Consider the following 20,050-nt stretch of genomic DNA (forward strand, 5'->3'; position numbering starts at 1 on the left):
GGGCCGGTGAGGGAGATCTTTGATCTCCCCACCAGCCCATCATTGAATGCAGCAGGGCCGGAGCTCGGATAGTGCAGGCCCTGCGTGGACCGGCCCAGGAGGTCCTATTACCTCACCTGCCGGCCTCGGCACATCTCCATCGGGCCCACTGGGCATTTGTCCAAGGCCTGCCCCCTCCTAAAATTGTATCTAGATCTCAAGGTCACTTGCATTGAGAAAAGTGAAGACAAATTTCATGGGAAAGAAGCACCAAATTAGTTTTGAAGGGTACATACACTCAAGAATTCACACATGCACTGGCTAATCATGCATATATGTACTTCTGTATTCACACATACACACTGACTCTTCACACACATATCTTAAACGTTGGGTCTCCATGACACAGGACTGGAAATGGTTTGAAAGTGGGCACCTGTAAAGTGGGCTGGCCAGCATGATGTGCCTGCACGCCTCCCTGGCTGGCACCACTAAGGGCACAGCATGCATGGAATGCTTTTAATGCGCTCTCTGCATGGTTCTATTGCCCTCTCTTGCATTCTGATATCCACCTGGCATGTCAGATTAATAGTGTAACTGGTCAACATGTTTTAGAACATGGTGACCTTTATTGCCAGTAGCCCAAAATACAGTACTGTCTTGGAGAAAACAGGACAGTTCGCACATATGCACACATATGTCCCTGTGCTTTTACTGGCACATTCACCAAAGCTTTAACCAAACTCTCTAAACCCACTTCTTACATTTATACACCTACAGACAAAATGTGAGTCAAAACCATTGTAGCAGTGAATAACTTTAATGCCTAATGTTAGAGGGAAGCTATAGGCATCAAAACAATAAAATAAAGCAGTTTTAGTGTATAGATCCTGTCCCTGCATGTCCCAACTGCGTCATGATTCCTTTTTATTTCAGAAGTTGTGTCCTTAAGGGGTTAAGGAAACACTTCGGGCACTATAAAAACGTCATTAATGTACCCTTTTCAAGCCGTTTTTTATGAATGATGAGCTACTAATTGGTTTCAAACATCTCCTGACTGCTCTAAGCCAGTCAGAGGTGTCCCTGCCTGAGGCATCTGTTCTGAAGAATTTCAGAAAGCAGAAGGACAGGGGGTCAGAGTGATCCAGCCCTGGAGTACAGACATTGAGGTTAAACAGTTGATGAATATTTTATCCCATAATGCTATAGAAGCACTATAACAACTTAATTTGGATAAAGTTGTTATGGTGCCCAAACTATTCTTTAATTTAGAATTTCTTATCTCCTGCTCTGTTAATAGCCTGTTAGAGCCTTTTGGAGTTTCATGTGTGTAGAGTCTGTTGGAATCTTAAGTTCAATTAAGAGAGCAGGGGTTAAAAAGTTCTAACGTAAGTAAGCTCTGAAACTATTTTTTTTTTTCATGGAATCTTGTCAGTCACAGATAGGGGAGCTGTGGCTAGTGCTGCATCGGCAGAAAGAAAAGTGATTTAACCCATAAATGGCTTTGAATTGAGCAGTGAGGCTGCAGGGCATGATCTATACACACAAACTGCTTCATTAAACAAAAGTTGTTTTAGTGCCTATAGTATCTCTTTAACCCCTTAAGGACCAAACTTCTGGAATAAAAGGGAATCATGACATGTCACACATGTCATGTGTCCTTAAGGGGTTAAAGCTTGAATTGCTGGTCCTGGTATATGTATTTAAATTATTTTCTTTCCGAGTCCACATTTAATCTAAGCAATTCAAAACAAACAAGACAATAGTCAAACAGTTTTAACTTAATCCAAATAAAATGTAAAGCAGGCTACTTAAAATAAATATTATTCATGCAAACGTTATGTCTAAGATGGTTGCTGTGTGCGTTTTTGTATAATACAAATATTTTGCTGCAATTTATTTTCTCTTGCACTCTGTTTTGTAAGCTGAATATGAAAGCTTTGTGTTGAACTTTATTTTCTACTTTGACCCATTAGTACCTGGTACTAAAGCAAGTTGCCTTTAACCTTCTTTTTTCAGGCTGACTGAATATCAAAGAAGTTACACTGTGACTTTGTACCATGGTGAAACGCAGTGCTGCTTTTCAAAGGACTATCCACTCTTGATGGCAACCTTCATGTGCGGGATACTGTCACGTGGTGAAACATTGTGTAATAAAACTAGTGGAGAAAGAATGTGGCCTTCTACACTTCGTGAACTTTGAAATTTTATGCATTCAACACACTCATAAAATATTAGAAAACAAAACGAGATGTTCATTGAACAGCATTTGTATGAAGCATCTTCCTCGTTTTCCTAGTTTAAAAGACTATATACATGTAATTAAAGTATGTCTCTTTCAGAAAGCAAAGGATTAATTTTGGGGGTGCTTGCTGGTGCTGCTGGAATAAGTGTTGCCCTATTGTGGTGGAAGAAACATGGAAAATCTCACTACTTTCAACACATTCCTGGTCTTTGGTCTACCTCTAATGGTCATGGCTTTGTTCAGGACCACCAAGGGAAGGTGGTGGTTTTACAAGGTAGCCAGCTTCAGATCCTGGAAAAATTTGGAGAATTGTTGAAAAGTGTGGAAGAGCTCAAGCGGGAGGTAAAAGTTTTAAAAGAAACCATTCCTAAACTAGAAGAACAAATAAGAGACGAGATTAGAGGGAAAAATGATGGACGACGGGTTAGCCCACAACATAAAGGTCTCAAAAGAAAGAAAAGTGAGACAGCCAAAGAACCAGAGGAATACCCTAGCTCAGAGGAAGCCGAGAGTGAAGGAGGGTAAGTCTTGCAGGCTGCTAAAGTTAGGAATTGCTTTATAAATAGAAACCTATTTCTAATAGTTCAAACCTGGACTATTTTCTTTATCAAAATGTTTTTCACATTTATTTTTATGTTCACATTAGCAAGTTTCATTGTTTTTTTTAAATTTTATAACGTATGCATTTATGTGGATTATAACATGTCCTTCTGTAAAGGTTTGTAACATGCCACAAACACAATTTGTCTGAGGCCAGATTTGACAGTAGGAAGAGAATGCAGCTGTCTGACCAACGTTGCCGACCATTACAGCAGATGTGCATTTTCTTCATTTTTAGATATTTTATAGAATTCTCTTGATTTGCTACATGGTAATTTTTTTATTTTATTTATTTATTCGTTCATTCATTAACTGTTGTGGAGAAAGGAGACATGTACATTCAGGCTCACTTGTTGTTCCTCCAAACATGGAGTAAGAAAGACAGAACTGAATTTTTTGGAGAGAGCTAGCGGTACCTTAGCATCCTCCACCTAAAATTTAAGTATGACTCTGAATATGTATTGATATGTAGGCAGTGTGATGACTTGACACATAATGATCCAAAAATGAAATTGCACATGAACCTTTACAATTTATTAATTTGAAAATACTTAGATTTCTATATCGGGGCAGTCTTATCTTTGATCTCTTTGTATTACATAGTTACATAGCTGAAAAAAAAGAGACTTGTGTCCATCAAGTTCAGCCTTTCTCACATATGTTTTTGCTGTTGATCCAAAAGACGGCAAAAAACCCAGTCTGAAGCACTTCCAATTTTGCAAAAAACTAGGGGAAAAAAATCCTTCTTGACCCAAAAATAGCAGATATCTTCTTCGATCAAGCAGCTATTACCCCACTAATAAGAAATTATATCCCTGTATGTTATGTTTTTGCAAGTATTTATCCAATTGCTGTTTAAACATCTGTATGGACTGTGATAAAACCACCTCTTCAGGCAGAGAATATCCTCCATATCCTTATTGCTCTTACTGTAAAAAAAACTTTTCTTTGCCTTAGATGAAATCTCTTTTCTTCCAGCCTAAATGCGTGACCTTGTGTCCTATGTATAGCCCTGTTTATGAATAGATTTCCAGATAATGGTTTGTACTGTTTGTATAATGTTATCATATCCCCTCTGAAGCGCCGTTTTTCCCAAACTAAAGAGATTTAAATTTTTTAACCTTTCTTCGTAACTAAAATGCTCCATTCCTTTTATCAATTTTTTAGCTCGTCTCCGCACTTTTTCTAGTGCCATAATATCCTTCCTTAGAACATGTGCCCAAAATTGCACAGCATATTCAAGGTGTGGTCTTAGCAGCGATTTATAAAGAGGCAAAATTATATTTATGCCCCTATTTATACATGACAAAACATTACTGGCTTTAGCAACTGCAGATTGACCTTGGATATTGCTTCCTAATTTGTTGTCTGTAACAATTCCCAAATCCTTCTCGTGTGTGGTTATCCCCAATTCACTACCATTTAGGTTTAAATTGCTTGTGCATTCTTGACCCCGAAGTGCATAACTCTACATTAAATTTAATCTGCCATTTTAGTGCCAGTCCCCCAATCTATCTAAATCAATCTGCAGCAAAACAATATCCTGCTCACATTTAAAGATCCTGCTCACATTTTAGATATACAAAGTTGACAGTGTGGAAGAAGCAAACTTGGTACTAGTTAGTAAATAGCATCCAAACACATCAGGAAGTAAGCTTAGTTAATTTATTCATGGGGAAATTTGTCATTGTGTAGTTTTCTGAAAAACTGTGTGAAAATGGAAGTTGAAGTGGAGATATTGCCAGTAGAACATATGTGCAAGCTCCTGCCTGGCGAGCAGAACCCGGGACAAAAACGACTGCTTTATAGCCTAAGGTCCTTCGGGGGTGCCCCCCAGAACCGAAAGACACCACCCGGGGTCCGTCTGAGCCGGGAGCACTGAAAACCACATGCGGCCTACTGGGACTGGAGCCGGGGGGAGGCGGCCGCACTCCTCGGCGCAAGGGCCCTTAAGCGACTTTAACTCGGCATACCCCCCCGCCCTCTGGACCGGTGGGGGTCATCCTGGTCCCCGCTGGACACACAGATCCGACCAAAGAGCAGATTTGCCAGCTGCAAGGCATACAGGGGCTCCAGGACACCAGGTCAAAACCAATATGGCCGCCCAGCGTGGTCCTAATAAGCAGAGCGCCCGCATCCAACCATCCACAACACCTTTGGTTTTTTTTGACCGGCTTTGTGCAAACCTCAGGGATGCATTACTTAGCAGAGGGGCAACATACCTCCAGGCTGAACGGACGGTGGCCTCATGGATCAGACCCACGGCACGACGCCGATACTACAGGCACGTACCTCAAGCATCCAAGGGGGCCACGCGGCAGAGCAGGTACCTGAGATCCTCAAGGCGGGAACGGGCGCCATGTTTTCCGGGCGCACGCTTCCACTCGCTGACAAACGAAATCGGAACCACCAAACAAGCGACGCACACAAGCACCTCACCCGACCAAAACTGCGACATTCAGTACCGCATGACCCAACGCCTTACAGCCAACGCTGCAAAACTGGTGGCTGAGCGGCCGCTCACCCCACGGAGCACGACAGGAGCCGACCAACAAAGCGGAGTCACCATCCCCAAGAGCCACGAAACTATCTGTCCCAGCGCACAAGGCCTACCTACGCTGGGCATAGGCTGAACTGCCCACCATGCTGCCTCACAGGTATTTCTGGCCTGGACTGTTACGAACTTTCGCTACAGCGGAATACCCGGACTCAGGCGTCTAACACAGGCCACTTGCGGACTATGACCCCATTTTAGACTCGATGTGACAACATTGGGTATACCGCAAAGCGCTCCCCAAAGGCCCTATGCCCAGCAATTCATCGGCACAGCACGGCTCAATGTACAGTTACTCATCAACATAACTGTTCATATATGAAGTCAATGTTAATAACTCTTGTTTATGGCATTTAACAATGTGTGCAAGTGAAAAAGTCTGCATTGTGATATAGTTCTCTTTCTGCTTAAAATAACTAACTAAAATGTCTGAGCTTGCATGTATGTCTGACGCTCTGCTGCCCCCTGGGGGATAAACGTAATTAAGCTTATGGAAGCCCGTTCTTGATAATGACCTTAGCTCGTGTTTTTACGGCAAAAATTAGCTCACTGTTTTGTCTCTCACACATCTGCCTAGCACAAATGCCGATTTAGACATTTTAAGCGACAATTATCTTGCTGTATTTTATTTAACTTCACGCTGATGATATAACTGTTTAGGCAAACCTGCTAAAAATATAAAAATGTGCAGACTCTCATGCCACTGTTAAACATGTATATCTTGCAATACGCTGTTGTGGCGTCTGTTTATTCCTTGTACCCACCTGCACAGCAAAAATAAAGAATTAAAAAAAAAAAACTGTTAAGTACCGCAGACGTACCTAGTATTTTCGCGGCAAATAGGAGCCCTGGACTTTTCTGGACCGGCGATCGCGGTCAGGGGGGACTGCCGGAGACCCCAGCAGTACCCCTGCAGCAGCTCCGACCACCCCGGCCCTCCAGGGCCATGTGAGCACCATGATCATATCTCTGCAATAGGACTCTAGTTGCTGCCAGCAGGGGGACTGTTTGAGCTGTCAGTCAGTCCCCCAGGCTGCTAAAAAGTAAAAAAAAAAGAAAAATATGTTTTACATATTACACATATATCTCAAAATACTATTAAAATGAAATCATATATATGCATTATATATGTATAATAAATTATAAAATGCCACTATACGCACCCAGACCACTTCAGCTCAATGAAGTGGTCTGGGTGCCAGGTCCCTCTAGTTTTAACCCTGCAGCTGAAAACATAGCAGTTTCACTGAGGGTTAATCCAGCCTCCAGTGGCTGTCTCATTGACAGCCGCTAGAGGCGCTTCCAAAATTCTCACTGTGAATATCAGAGTGAAAAGACGCTGGCAGTCCATAGGAAAGCATTGAGTAATTGAGTGTATGCGTGCGCGGCTCTTGGCGCGCATGCGCATTTGGATCTGACATCGGCAGGGGGTGGAGAGTTCCCCAGCGCAAAGGGAGCCCGGCGCTGGAGAAAGGTAAGTGGCTGAAGGGGTTTCAGCCCAGCGGCAGGGCAGCCCCGAGGGTGAGGGGGACCTAATGACCCTATAGTGCCATGAAAATGAGTTTGTTTTTCTGGCACTATGGTGCTCCTTTAATTTATATATATCATACATATATAGGAAATAAAAGTGTATGTGTATGTATGTATGTATGTATGTATGTGTGTGTATATATATATATATATATATATATATATATATATATATATATATATATATATATATATATATATATATACAGGGCCGCCATCAGGGGGTGACAACCATAACGGTTGTCACGGGCTGGGGGGCCCGGCCGCCCGGGCCCCACGTGTAGCGCATGCTGATGGGGCCCATCGGGTGGCCCACTCACTTAGGGCCACCCCATGGGCCCTGTATCTTCAGGGGCCCGGTCAGCGCTGCGGCCGTGCAATAGCGCGACCGGGCCCCTTAAAAAAAAATCCCAACCGCAAAGTACTGCTGGGAGGAAGTGGCCGTCACTTCCTCCCAGCTCCCTCCCCTCAGCACCGCGCGGGAGGCAAGAAGGACAGGCCTGCAGCCCGCAGGAGCCACGCCGACTCCCATCAGCCACAGCCTTCCACCTGCAAAAAAAGGTAAGAAAAATTAGCTGTATTTGTGTATGTATGTCTGTGTGTATGTTAGAATGTCTGTATGTATGTTAGAATGTCTGTACGTATGTCAGAATGTCTGTACGTATGTCAGAATGTCTGTGTGTATGCCAGAATGTCTGTATGTATGTCAGTAAGTCTGTGTGTATGTCAGAATGTCTGTGTGTATGTCAGTATGTCTGTACGTATGTCAGTATGTATGTAAGAATGTCTGTACGTATGTCAGTATGTCTGTGTGTATGTCAGAATGTCTGTACGTATGTCTGTGTGTATGTTAGTATGTCTGTATGTATGTCAGAATGTCTGTGTGTATGTCAGAATGTCTGTGACTGTCTGTGTGTGTATGTCAGTATGTCAGTATGTCTATATGTATGTATGCCAGTATGAATTAATGTATGTCTGTGTGTATGTATGTGATGTCGGTGTATGTGTGTGTAAGTCCTCATGCATGTGTGTCTGTATGTATGTATGTTAGTATGTGTCTATCTGTCACTATGTATGCCTGTGTGTCTGTATATGTGTGTATGTCTCAGTATGTGTGTGTCAGTACGTATGCCTATATGCGTGTATTTCTGTTTCAGTATGTGTGTCTGTTAGTATGTATTTTTGTGTGTGTGTGTGTGTGTCTGTGTCCTTTTGTATCAGTGTGTGTTTTTGTGTCTGTGTGTATTCCTGTGGGCGGGATTTGGAGGCGGACCCTGTGGGCGGGATTGGAGGCGGGCCCCAGGGGGCCCAGACCCTGAGCTGAGTTAGGGGCCCCAAAATTTCTGGTGGCGGCCCTATATATATATATATATATATATATATATATATATATATATATATACACACACACACACACTTATTATATGTGTGTGTGTGTGTGTGCATTTACATATAATATATATGTAAATATATATATATATATATATATATATCTGCACACACACACATATAATAAGTGTGTGTGTATATATAATTATATAGTCAAATTTAAAAAAAAAAAGTTATAAAAAAAAACGCTAACTTTGGCCAGCGTTTGTGACTAAGTGGCTACTACAAACAACTGGACATACCCAATTTTTTTTTTTTTTTTTATATTTGCGTGCATGAGTTTACAGGATTATGCTTGCAATGCTACAACAATGGTCACTGGTAAGACGAGATACATGCTTAGTCAATTAGTTGCATGGCATTCTTAAAAAAAATCACTTTTTGTATAGGTTTTAAATCTGGTTAGATACAAGCTGTGTTTATGCGCCTTATGTGTGGGTTCGTGGTGGGTGTATCATGCTTGGTGTTAAAGACGTGGTGGTTAGTAGGTATGTGAGGATTGGTAAAGGCTTTCAATTGGCTGTCTAGCGTGCCGAGCCTCTCTGCCTGAGTTGCATGGGCTGTGTTACATTAAAGGTATTTCCCTAATAGCTAGTGTGTTGAGGAGGAGATGAGAAACTTGTTGGTCATAGAAAACCTCTGCTGCCTTATGTCAAGAAATGTGGTGGCGGTGAGTGTACCCTTAAGTGTGTTATCTCCTAAGCATGGGAGTTGGGGGGGGAGGGGAAGGGGGGAGGAGAGTGTATACGTTGCCATACGTAATTTTGAGTGGACTTTCCATCCCCTGTGTGTGTGGCTTGTGCCGTGTCTCGACTAGCTGAGGTGGGCTAAGCTGTATAGGCAGCGGCTTATGGGGTTAGGCATTTATGTGTTCTAGCAAGAAAAGAAGGAAAAGAAAACAAAACAGATTTAAAAGGGGCAGCTAGTAAGCCAATCAATATATAATGTGAGCAAGATCATTTTAATTTTAGATCATTTGCGTCCGAGGCTTGGGTCTGCCGGAGGATTCAGTTGTCTTGTGGCAGGTTGGTCCCTAGAGTCTGTTTTCCGTCCGTGTTTCGGTGTTGGTAGCTTCTGGCCCTTGGTACAAATGGAGCAGCATGTACCGGGTACCAATTGCCTGCAACAGGTCTTTGGGGTGGGTTTGCAGTCCCTGGGATCGGCAGTCCCAGGGCCTCTAGTAGCTTGGGTGCGTCCTCCATTGAGGTGAGTGTGTGCTGGGTTCCGTTATGTTTTACCATCAGGGAGCCGTTGGTGCCCCATCTATAAAGGATGCCCATTGATCTCAGGTTGCTGGTGAGCAGGAGGAAAGTTTTGCGCCAGGTGAGTGTGGCTTTCGTGAGGTTCTGAAAGAAATTCATAGCGGCACCCTCAAACCCCAGTGGTGTTTTACCTTTAAGGGCCGACATGATCAGTATTTTGTCCTTAAGTGTTGGGCATTTGAGTATTACGTCCCGGGGCTGTAGTTGGTGGGGCCCTTGCTGATGGTGGTAGGCGGTATTTCGCTACTGTGGCTAGTGGCTGGAGTAACAGGCGCCTGGCGTAGTGTGGAAGTTCATCTTGCGGGGTTCGTGCAGGGATGCCCCGTATTTTTATATTGGTGTGTCTTTGCCTTTCTTCCAGTGCTGTTAATTGTGCAGGCATAGCCCTTTGCTGAGTCCATACTTGCTGTAGTGATTCTTGTAGTTCGGACTGGTGTTCCTGCAGGCTCATAATGTCCTTTTCAAACACCTGCACTCTTTCCGTGATGGCCTTAATGTCTTTCTTGATGAGGGCCAGTTCTGCCGCTAAGATTGTATGGAAGTCTGTCAGCAGTAATTTAAATTGTGCCTAGTGATAGGGTTCATGTCGGCTGGGTCGTCCATCTGTGTTAGGCACTCTGCCAGAGTGTCCGTGGAGGTGGTTGTGGTGAAAGTAACCTCGCCACTGGTTTTTGGAGGGGCCTGTTTGCCAGCCTCCTGCCCTGCGACTATGGCCCTGGGATGTATTGCCCTTTAAGAACTGTATTTGGGCACAATGGATTTTTATATGCTGTTCCTGGCCCTTTAAATACATGGGAGCAGTGTTACAATTTTTAAACTAAAGAAAAGAAAAATGTTACCTGCGCTTTCTCCTTAATCCCTATGTATATTTAGACAAATGGAGGTCATTTAGTTGCTCCAATGGCCATTGGAGGGAATGTGTGCCTGCCAACGTCAAGGCAGACCCCCCTAAGCGGGTCCTAACACTGACCCTTCAGCCTGCTTCCTTGAGCTTCTGGCAAAGATATCTCTAATGAGACAGAAAGGGGTATTTTTTTATATACACCCCTATACTTATTAACCCTTAATAGGGAACACATGGGATGGGCAGCAGCATTGTAACCAGGCTGTGTGATACAAAGTAAATACAAATACAAAAAGAGAAGTCCAATTTTTAAACTGGCACTTCGAATGCAGTCGAAGTGCCGAAGTCGTCGAAGTGGCCGCCATTCGACAAACGAACACGTGGCGGCGGCCATTTCAACTTATTCGAACGCGGTCAGCGGTGTGTGCAGCCAAATCTATGGAACTGTTTGTGGCAACCCAAATGCACGAACACCGCTGACCCGTACCTTCTTCCACACTGCGGCTGGAGACTAAGTCCCGTTCGAAGATTCGAACGCCCGTTCGAATGGGACTTAGTCATTTTCTCAGTGTAAAATAGACCGACCGCACAGCCCAAATGCATGGAACTGTTTTGGGCAGGAAAATGTGCCTGCGGTCGGTCACAAAGGACTTCCAACTAACTTTTGAACTAATGGAAGATTTGCATGATTTTTGAGTATGTTCATATTTCAAGCATGGTGATTATTAATATGTTTTTATGAAGATTGAATGTATAGTTTTAAAGTTATAAAAATGCATAAAAATGTGTGTGTGTTAATTATGTTAACTGTTTATCTGAGGGGAGGGAATCTGTGGGATTTAAACCGTTGTCTGATTGGTTATTTTATCTGGGCTGTATGTACCAGACCGTAATAAAAACCAGACTGGGTGTGCCAGCACACAGTTCTTCTTCACCCTCAATCTAGAGTCCTGTCTCTTATTGGGGGAATTGCTATATCACTACAAGGGATTGCTATGCTCTGCATGCTCCCTTGGATAATCACTTCTAGGCTCTTTTAAGAGCCTGTTCCTGCTTCACTCTCTTGGAGGAGAGGTTCACCCACTGGAACCTGGAGCCTTGTCGTAGGTCCAGGGTGGGTAGGAGACGGCGAGACCCCAACCAAGCTGCGGCGGTTCGTGGGGTCTACGGTGGTTGTGGTGTCTGCGGAGCACTTGGAGCCCTCTGTAAGCGCTAGGAGCTTCCTTCAACGGAGGTACCCAGTCGGGGTGCCAGGTGATCCGTTACAGTGGTTGGCCCTGTGTTTGGCTCTGCTTGCTCCTGGCGGTGAGTTTGAGTTGCGGGGTGCGGGTATTCAGCAGGGCCGGTTTTGGCCTGTGTGGGCCGTTGGAGCATGGCCCCGATGTCCCTATTGTCCGTCTGGTGTTGCGGTCACTGTGAGCGGCGTCCCATAGCCGGCATACAGTCAGATTGGTCTGTTGCTGTTGAGGATGCGGTTTTCCACGCTTTCCTTGCTGCGGTGTCACTCAGGATTGCCTCCAGGCCTGTGTATGTTAGTTTGGGGTAGGCCCTGAGTTTTTGCCCACGCTTGGGTTGGTGGGAGGCCACAAAAAATGGCATCAATCGCCTCGGGGTAGGTTAAGGGGTCTTTCTGTCCACTTTTTGTCGGTGGATGGGCTGAGGGTATCTTGATATTTCTCAGGTTTGTTTGGTTTCGTTGAGGAGCACACATGAATGGCGTCTGTTCAGGTTGGTGGTCAGGCTCCGCCCCCATGACATACCCCATTTTAAATACCCTGGGTTGTCTACATTTGAAAATGGTATGCCATGATTGGGTTATTATTTTACATTCCTGGGCTATCATATGGTCTCAAAAGGCAACACAGACCCAGCAAACCAATCTGGCAAACTGAATTGGGCAAGCCCTATATTGACCCTGTAACTTTCAAAAACACCATAAAACCTGTACATGTGGGTATTGTTATGCTCGGGAGACTTCGCTGAACACAAATATGAGTGTTTAAAACAGTAAAACCTATCATGACGATGAAATCACCAGTAAAAGTGCCGTTTTTGTGTAAAAAAAAATATGCAAAAAACAAATAAACGCTAACTTTGGCCAGCGTTTGTGGCTAAGTGGCTACTAAAAAGACTGGACATACCCCATTTTGAATATCGTGGGTTGTCTAATTTTACGAATGGTATGCCATGATGGGGTTAATTTCCATTCCTGGGCTGCTATATGGTCTCAAAGGCAACATTGAGTTTTCGTGGCAAAAGAATAAACCTGCCATCATTTTTTTCACTTACCATAAATTTGCACCAAATATGTCGTATATCACAGAGATGCATAATGTATTAAATGTAAAATTTCCAGATGTACTTGCCTTACTTCTGATCCAGCACCACCATTATCTCATCTTCGTAGGGATTAATCTTCTGTAACTCCCTCCAGTCGCCCTTTGTTCCTAGCATTCTCAACCTGGTCTTTCATTTATTTTTTTGAATTTAAGGTTTTTATTGTTTTGTAGTGTGAGCATATTTTTACAGTAGTTACAGAGAGACAAGAATTACATGGTTTCAGTATTGGTCACATAAGTACAATATGCTGGTACGCGATTACTTGATACAGAGAGTTAGTCAGGTGTAACTGAACAATGTTGCATAGTAGGTTTCATTACAGGAGAGTATCGGTTGTACAATTTGAGTAGAACATCATAGATAGTGCACGATTCAGTAGAACGCCTATCGGTATTGGTATGGTCATGAGGGTGCTACAATTCTTTCGGTCTTTCATTTATATGACCTGCTTAATGAAGCATCCCAAGCAGGGCAAACCTCCTCTGTGATGACATGCCATTTCCCCCCCCCCCCCCCCCAACATTCTGGCATCTGAACTGAGTGACCTCAATCACTCCATTCTTATAATACCTGCCAGCGTTAGCACCGTCAGGCTAGGCAGAGACTATAAGAATTGATAAAAACAGGGGGGTAGGTGCAGCGCTTCAGTAATCCTTCTGCGCTGAATTTATTTTTGTGTGATTGTGAGAGACTATAAGCAGACCGGGTAACCCGACTGATTACCACCTCTAATTCCTTCTCACAGCCAGACTGGAGCCATTAAATATGCAAGCATCCATTCCCCCAGTCAACTGATTTTATTCAAGCCACACATGGCTTTTATGTACAGACCCCTAACATGGGGTCTCCAATACAACATTGCAGGGTTTTCCTCCCCAGGGTATTTTGCGCCTGAGAGATAATTGGGTGAGAAAAACTGTAATTTAATTATCTATCAGGTACAGAAAACTTCTACAAAATATACAGCACCCCAAAAGTACCCCCATCATAACCAGGAACCCCACATCAGTTACATCTTCGGATAACTCTGATCTGAGTGTATAATCTGGCCACGTATCACTCCGATCTGTTTGGTAGAATTGGATTGCCACTGGGGTAACGGTTTGACTGGCCGGACACGAGGGGATAGCCCAAAACAGTTCTAGGGTTTCCTGTGCAAAAACCATGCAAGGGATTCTCTTGATTTCGGTGTACTCGGTATGCTCCCCCAAGTCGGTAGTTCCCATCTCCTGAACGTTGTTTGCATTTACTGGTGTTCGTGCGAGTGCCAAGCTGATAAGAGTTCCAGGCACTCGACGGCCAAGTGCTGCTGCCCCTTTGGGAGACAAAATGGCCGCCAGTCTTTTGCCGACCACGTGCATTCGGTTATACGAAATGGCGGCCACGCAGGGGAAGCTTTCGTTAATTTCTTCCCTTGCGGTTTCGCACTTAGTTACTAGGGGCGAATATTCTAATGGGGGGGGGGGGGGGGGACCAGGGGGGTCCTTGTTTGGGAGTCAAATGCACAGTGTTTGGATACCATAACTCCCGAACGGATAAAAGGTAAAACATCCGAAATTAGCAGTATGTTCTGCCACAGTAATGTAAGTAATGTAAAAATGCCATGCAACTATATGATAGTTTCCATCACCATTTAACAGTTCCTTAGTAATCTTAAGTAATATTTAGTGCAATTCAGGGACATTGCCCCAGAGACTGGAACTTTGATCCATATATTTTATTCCTGATATTTATTGGAAAGGCACTGCTGCTACAGTAAATTTAGTGTGGATATGTTACCTTGGGCCTAATTAATATGTTGTACTCCTTTCAAAAATTGCTTACTCTTAAGGCTTGGAAATTTTGTGGGGACTCCTCTTCTTAAAGAACCACTGCTTGAAGACTGTCTCCACTGATCTTTAAGACACACACATTTATTACATAGATTGTTAATAGTTTCTAAATTCCAGAACACAAGTCATATCTTTTCAGATAACAATAAAGGCTTGATAGTAAATGGATATATTAACTTTTATCAGTAAAGTGAAAGATAGCATCTCTGTTCTCTGGACATCAAATCAGTGTTGTCATAACTCACATTTAAAATGTGAGATTTACCACACAATTTCTTTGAGACTTACATTACTGAGACATTAATAAAAGCTTGGGAGGGAGGGCCATCTAGTGGCAATAATTAAAAAAATATATAGAAAAAAATCAAATGTAAGGCTTAAATACCCAATCTGAATACAGTTTGATTCACAATAGATGGGAATATTTTTTTTTCTCAAATTCAGCTGTTGTGTCATTCATAGTCTCACTTTTTAGTGTTTGTTTGATTCCCCCCAAAAATATTAGTCATTTTAGTGTTTATTGTCAACTTGCAGCGTCCCTGTTTTTGGACAATGTAAAACATGACCTTTTCTGAAAAATGGTTCTGTCTATGTTTGTCCATAGCCAAGCCTCTATAGGCTGTCACAATTACAGCTACTAGAGTAGAGCTTAGAGGGTCTTCCTCCTTATGACTTGTGAAAATCAGTGGTCTTCATATTAACTGTTGTGAGGTGTTGGTGGACTTGTGCTCTATGTTCTCTATGAGAAACAATTGAGAACAAGCTATGACAACTGATGACTTCACTGGAGGTGGAGCAGCTGCACAAATGAGACTGTCCTAGAACTGGATTACAGGTAAGTTTTTTTTTTTATGGTGATACATTAAATTTTTCTTTAACATGGGGGGGGGGTAGTTATCTAAATACTGATAAGAACACTCTGATCTTTGAGTGTACCTTTAAGCTAGAGCTTTGTTGTAACTTCTAAATATATGTATTTAACATCCATGTTTTATTCATATATTCATTCTTTGCTGAAAATATTTGTTGGCCAATTTTGTTTAAATATTTCTTTAAATGTTTTATGCTTTGCAAAAGAATTGAATGTTTTTGCAGTGAAGTAAAGTCTTGTAAAGTATCACTGGACATTCTAAAACACTTGCAAGGCTTCATATTGGCAATACCATTTCCATGTACATAAAAATGAAAGGTGAAAGCTGGTTTATTGCTTGGTGGCAGGGCCGGACTGGGAATTAAAAGCAGCCCTGGAAAAAAATTATTTACCAGCCCCATAATGCGTCGCGCCAGCATAGTGTGCAAATACAGCGTTAGAAAAGATCATTTAAGATTAAAAATGATTACTCCAACGTGAAAAAAAGCACATATAGGCTTAAAAAAAAACCAAGAGTGCAGATTTATTTTAAGCAGACGTGCCTTTGCATATAACCAATGTTTCAGTCCAACTACCTTGACATATTAAGAAAAGCTTGGTAATGGGACTGAAATGGTGAATGTATGTAGGGCACAACTGTAAAAAATGACGATATCTTGTTTATTTTGAAGTCCTGTGGGTGCGCTCTTCACTTTAAATATTGTTTTGTGCTGGAGTATGCACCTAGCAACAAGACTGGGCCAATATCTGCTCATTACATATGGTACATATCAATTGCATTTCTCTGTGTATTACGTATATATATTTTTTATATATATATATATATATATATATATATATATATATATATACATATATGTGTACATTAATATATGTGTAAATATAATAGGCATATATATAACTAATACACACATTAATATACATGATATATATATACACACACACACGCACACCAGTGGCGGATCCAGAGCCTGATTTCGGGAGGGGCACTTATAGATTTAAAGAAATAATCCATGCACAATAACCACTACTGCTCTGTGTAGTGGTTATGGTGCCAGGAGTGCTGGGACCCGCTCCCAGAGTAAGTAGTCAAACTGTTTAAGAACAGTTTGACAACTTACCTGGGGTCTGCTGGGATATGGGCCTGTAGTAGGGTATAGGAGCAGTGGTGCAATGTGTGAGGAGTGCAGTTTGTGTGAAAGGTTCAGTGTGTAGGGTGTGTGGGGCAATGTGTGTTTGGGTGGGGCAATGTGTGTATGGGGGGTCTGGGTGTGTGTATGGGGCTAGAGGTCGCAGTGGTGAGAGTGAACTCTAGCCCGTAGCTCCAGCGCTAGAGTTCACTCTCGCGAGAGCTGGAGCGTTGCCACTGTAACCGCGGCAAGGCTCTGTACTCGCACAAGAAGGACCCAGAGGAGCTGTAGGCTGAGCTCCCTTGTCCCCTCTTCCTCCCTCCCCTGCCGGCTGCCTGCATGGTGCCTCCAGAACAGGGAGGGAGATCTCTGATCTCCCCTCCGGTCGGTGAAGGCACATGGTGCTTGGACAGTGCCAGCCTTGCATTGGCCAGCAGGGGAGAGCATCTGGGGGGGAAAGGGCAATTGCCCGTTGCCCCCCCCTGGATCCACCAGTCATATTATATATATATATATATATATATATATATTTCTTTCTCCCCCTCTCTGCTCCTCTGTGTCCATGTCACCCCTCTCCTTCCCAGTCACTCTCTTCCCCCTCTGCCTCTTTCTCCCCCTCCCCTTGTGTATCTCTCTCTTCCCCGTCTCTTTTTCCCTCTTTTCCCTGTCTCTCTCTCCCCCTCTCTACCATCTCTCTATCCCCCTCTTTCTCCCCTTGTGTCTCACTCTCCCTCCCCCTCTGTCTCTCTCTATACTCCCACTGTCTCTTTCTTCCCTATCTCTGTTTTATTTCCCCCCCTCCCCTTGTGTCTCTATATTACTCCCCCTTGTGTCTCTATAATACCCCTCCCCTCCTTTGTGTCTCTATAATACCCCCCCTTTGTGTCTCTATAATACCCCCTCCCCCTTTGTGTCTCTATAATACCCCCACCCCCCTTTGTGTCTCTATAATACCCCCTCCCCCCCTTTGTGTCTCTATAATACCCCCTCCCCCCCTTTGTGTCTCTATAATACCCCCTCCCCCCTTTGTGTCTCTATAATTCCCCCTCCCCCCTTTGTGTCTCTATAATTCCCCCTCCCCCCTTTGTGTCTCTATAATTCCCCCTCCCCCCCTTTGTGTCTCTATAATTCCCCCTCCCCCCTTTGTGTCTCTATAATTCCCCCTCCCCCCCTTTGTGTCTCTATAATTCCCCCTCCCCCCTTTGTGTCTCTATAATTCCCCCTCCCCCCTTTGTGTCTCTATAATTCCCCCTCCTCCCCTTTGTGTCTCTATAATTCCCCCTCCTCCCCTTTGTGTCTCTATAATTCCCCCTCCCCCTTTGTGTCTCTATAATTCCCCCTCCCCCTTGTGTCTATAATTCCCCCTCCCCCCTTTGTGTCTCTATAATTCCCCCTCCCCCTTTGTGTCTCTATAATTCCCCCTCCCCCCTTTGTGTCTCTATAATTCCCCCTCCCCCCTTTGTGTCTCTATAATTCCCCCCCCTTTGTGTCTCTATAATTCCCCCTCCCCCCCTTTGTGTCTCTATAATTCCCCCTCCCCCCTTTGTGTCTCTATAATTCCCCCTCCCCCCCCCTTTGTGTCTCTATAATTCCTCCTCCCCCCCTTTGTGTCTCTATAATCCCCCCCCCCCCCCTTTGTGTCTCTATAATTCCCCCACCCCCCTTTGTGGCTCTATAATTCCCCCTCCACCCCTTTGTGGCTCTATAATTCCCCTCCATTTACCTGAGAGGAGTGAGTCAGAGGGGGCCGGCCGCTTTCCACGCTGGTGCCGCCGGGCCGGGTGGCAGCCTCGCCGGTCCAGCGGCACTTCTAATGCTGGGGACGGAGCGAGGAGGAGGGAGGAGCATATCTCTGTACCATGCTCCCTCGCGGTTCCTGTGCTGTGAATTGTGGGAACCGCGAGGGAGCATGGTACAGAGACATGCTCCTCCCTCCTCCTCGCTCCGTCTCCAGCATTAGAAGTCCTGCCGGACCGGCGAGGCTGCCACCCGGCCCGGCGGCACCAGCGTGGAAAGCGGCCGGCCCCCTCTGAGTGTGCCACCGGACCGGCCACCCGGTGGCACATACCTCTGCAGCCCCCAGGTGCCGCGGCCCACCGGGAAATTTCCCGGTATCCCGGTGGGCCAGTCCGGCCCTGCTTGGTGGGAGTTGTCCCTCAATAGCTGAAGGTCCATATGTTTGCTACCTTGACATAAAAACAATTTAAAGAATCCTGAAAATAAGAAATTTTTTAACGTACCGTATATACTCTAGTATAAGCCAAGGCCCCTAATTTTACCCTAAAAAACTGGGAAAACTTATTGACTCGAGTATAAGACTAGGGTGGGAAATGCAGCAGCTACTGGTAAATTTCTAAATAAAATTAGATCCCAAAAAAATTACATTAATCGAATATTTATTTACAGTGTGTGTATGAATGCTGTGTGTGTGTGTGATGCAGAGCATTGGTCGGGGGTGGGCATTTTTTTTTATTATTATTTAATTATTATTATTTTAATATTTTTTTTCTTTTATTATTATTTTTTTTTTTTTTGTCCCCCCTCCATGCTTGTTAGCTGGCCAGGGAGGGGGGCTCTCACTCCCTGGTGGTCCAGTGGTGTGCACTGCATAGGAGGGGGCTGGCAGAGTGTTTACTTACCTTTCCTGCAGCTCCTGTAAGCTCCCTTCTCTCACCTCCGGTCCGTGCAGCTCCCAGGTCAGCTCCCTCTGTAAGTCTCGCGGCCGCGCGGAGCGTTGCCACGGCAACCCGTGGCAACGCTCTGACCCCGCGGCTCTTGCGAGACTTGCAGAGGGAGCTGACCTGGGAGCTGCACGGAACTGAGGTGAGAGAAGGGAGCTTACAGGAGCTGCAGGAAAGGTAAGTAAACGCTCTGCCAGCCCCCGGTCCTTGTCTGTATTATGGCAATGTAAGTTGCCATAATACAGACAATTGACTCGAGTATAAGACGAGTTGGGGTTTTTCAGCACAAAAAATGTGCTGAAAAAATTCGTCTTATACTCGAGTATATACGGTAATTTTTTTTTTCTTTTTTGTGAAATTATTTTACAATTAAAATTTGACAACACACACATGTGCTGCAAATTAACAAGGGAAGGATATGTATTCTTCAGTGTTTAATGTTTTACAATGTTTCTAATAAAAAAAATGGATCTTGATGCACAACAATGTAAAGTATGTACCGTATATCTTTTAAGGAGAATGTTACCTTCTAAAGTCTATCTGATCCTTCTTCCTGCAGATACTTGACAGCTCACGACACAGAATCAGAGGATGAGAAACTTGCTGACGGTTCCAAGACCAAAAAAGAGGCAGCTAAAATACGTTATGTTCTCAAGGAAGCAGATAAAAAACATTCTGGCTCTGAATCAGAAAAGCAGGAAGGATTCAGAATGTTGCTTACCAACAAGGAAAAGGTATTCATGATTAAATTGTATTGTTAACAAAATGTAAGTCACAGATGTATTTCTTTTCT

General features: G+C 43.9%; 1 protein-coding gene across 1 annotated transcript in view; it reads left to right on the top strand.

Annotated features, from left to right (window-relative positions):
* RMDN2 (regulator of microtubule dynamics 2) overlaps window positions 1–20,050 on the top strand; it is a 106,395-nt gene that overhangs the window by 5,397 nt on the left and 80,948 nt on the right. Inside the window, exons 2-3 of the mRNA XM_063443642.1 lie at window positions 1,999–2,745; window positions 19,817–19,991. Of these exons, the coding sequence (XP_063299712.1) occupies window positions 2,309–2,745; window positions 19,817–19,991 (612 nt within the window). The 5' untranslated portion in view covers window positions 1,999–2,308. The remainder of the gene's footprint in view (window positions 1–1,998; window positions 2,746–19,816; window positions 19,992–20,050) is intronic.

Source organism: Pelobates fuscus, chromosome 2, assembly GCF_036172605.1.
Source record: "Pelobates fuscus isolate aPelFus1 chromosome 2, aPelFus1.pri, whole genome shotgun sequence".
NCBI lineage: Eukaryota > Metazoa > Chordata > Amphibia > Anura > Pelobatidae > Pelobates > Pelobates fuscus.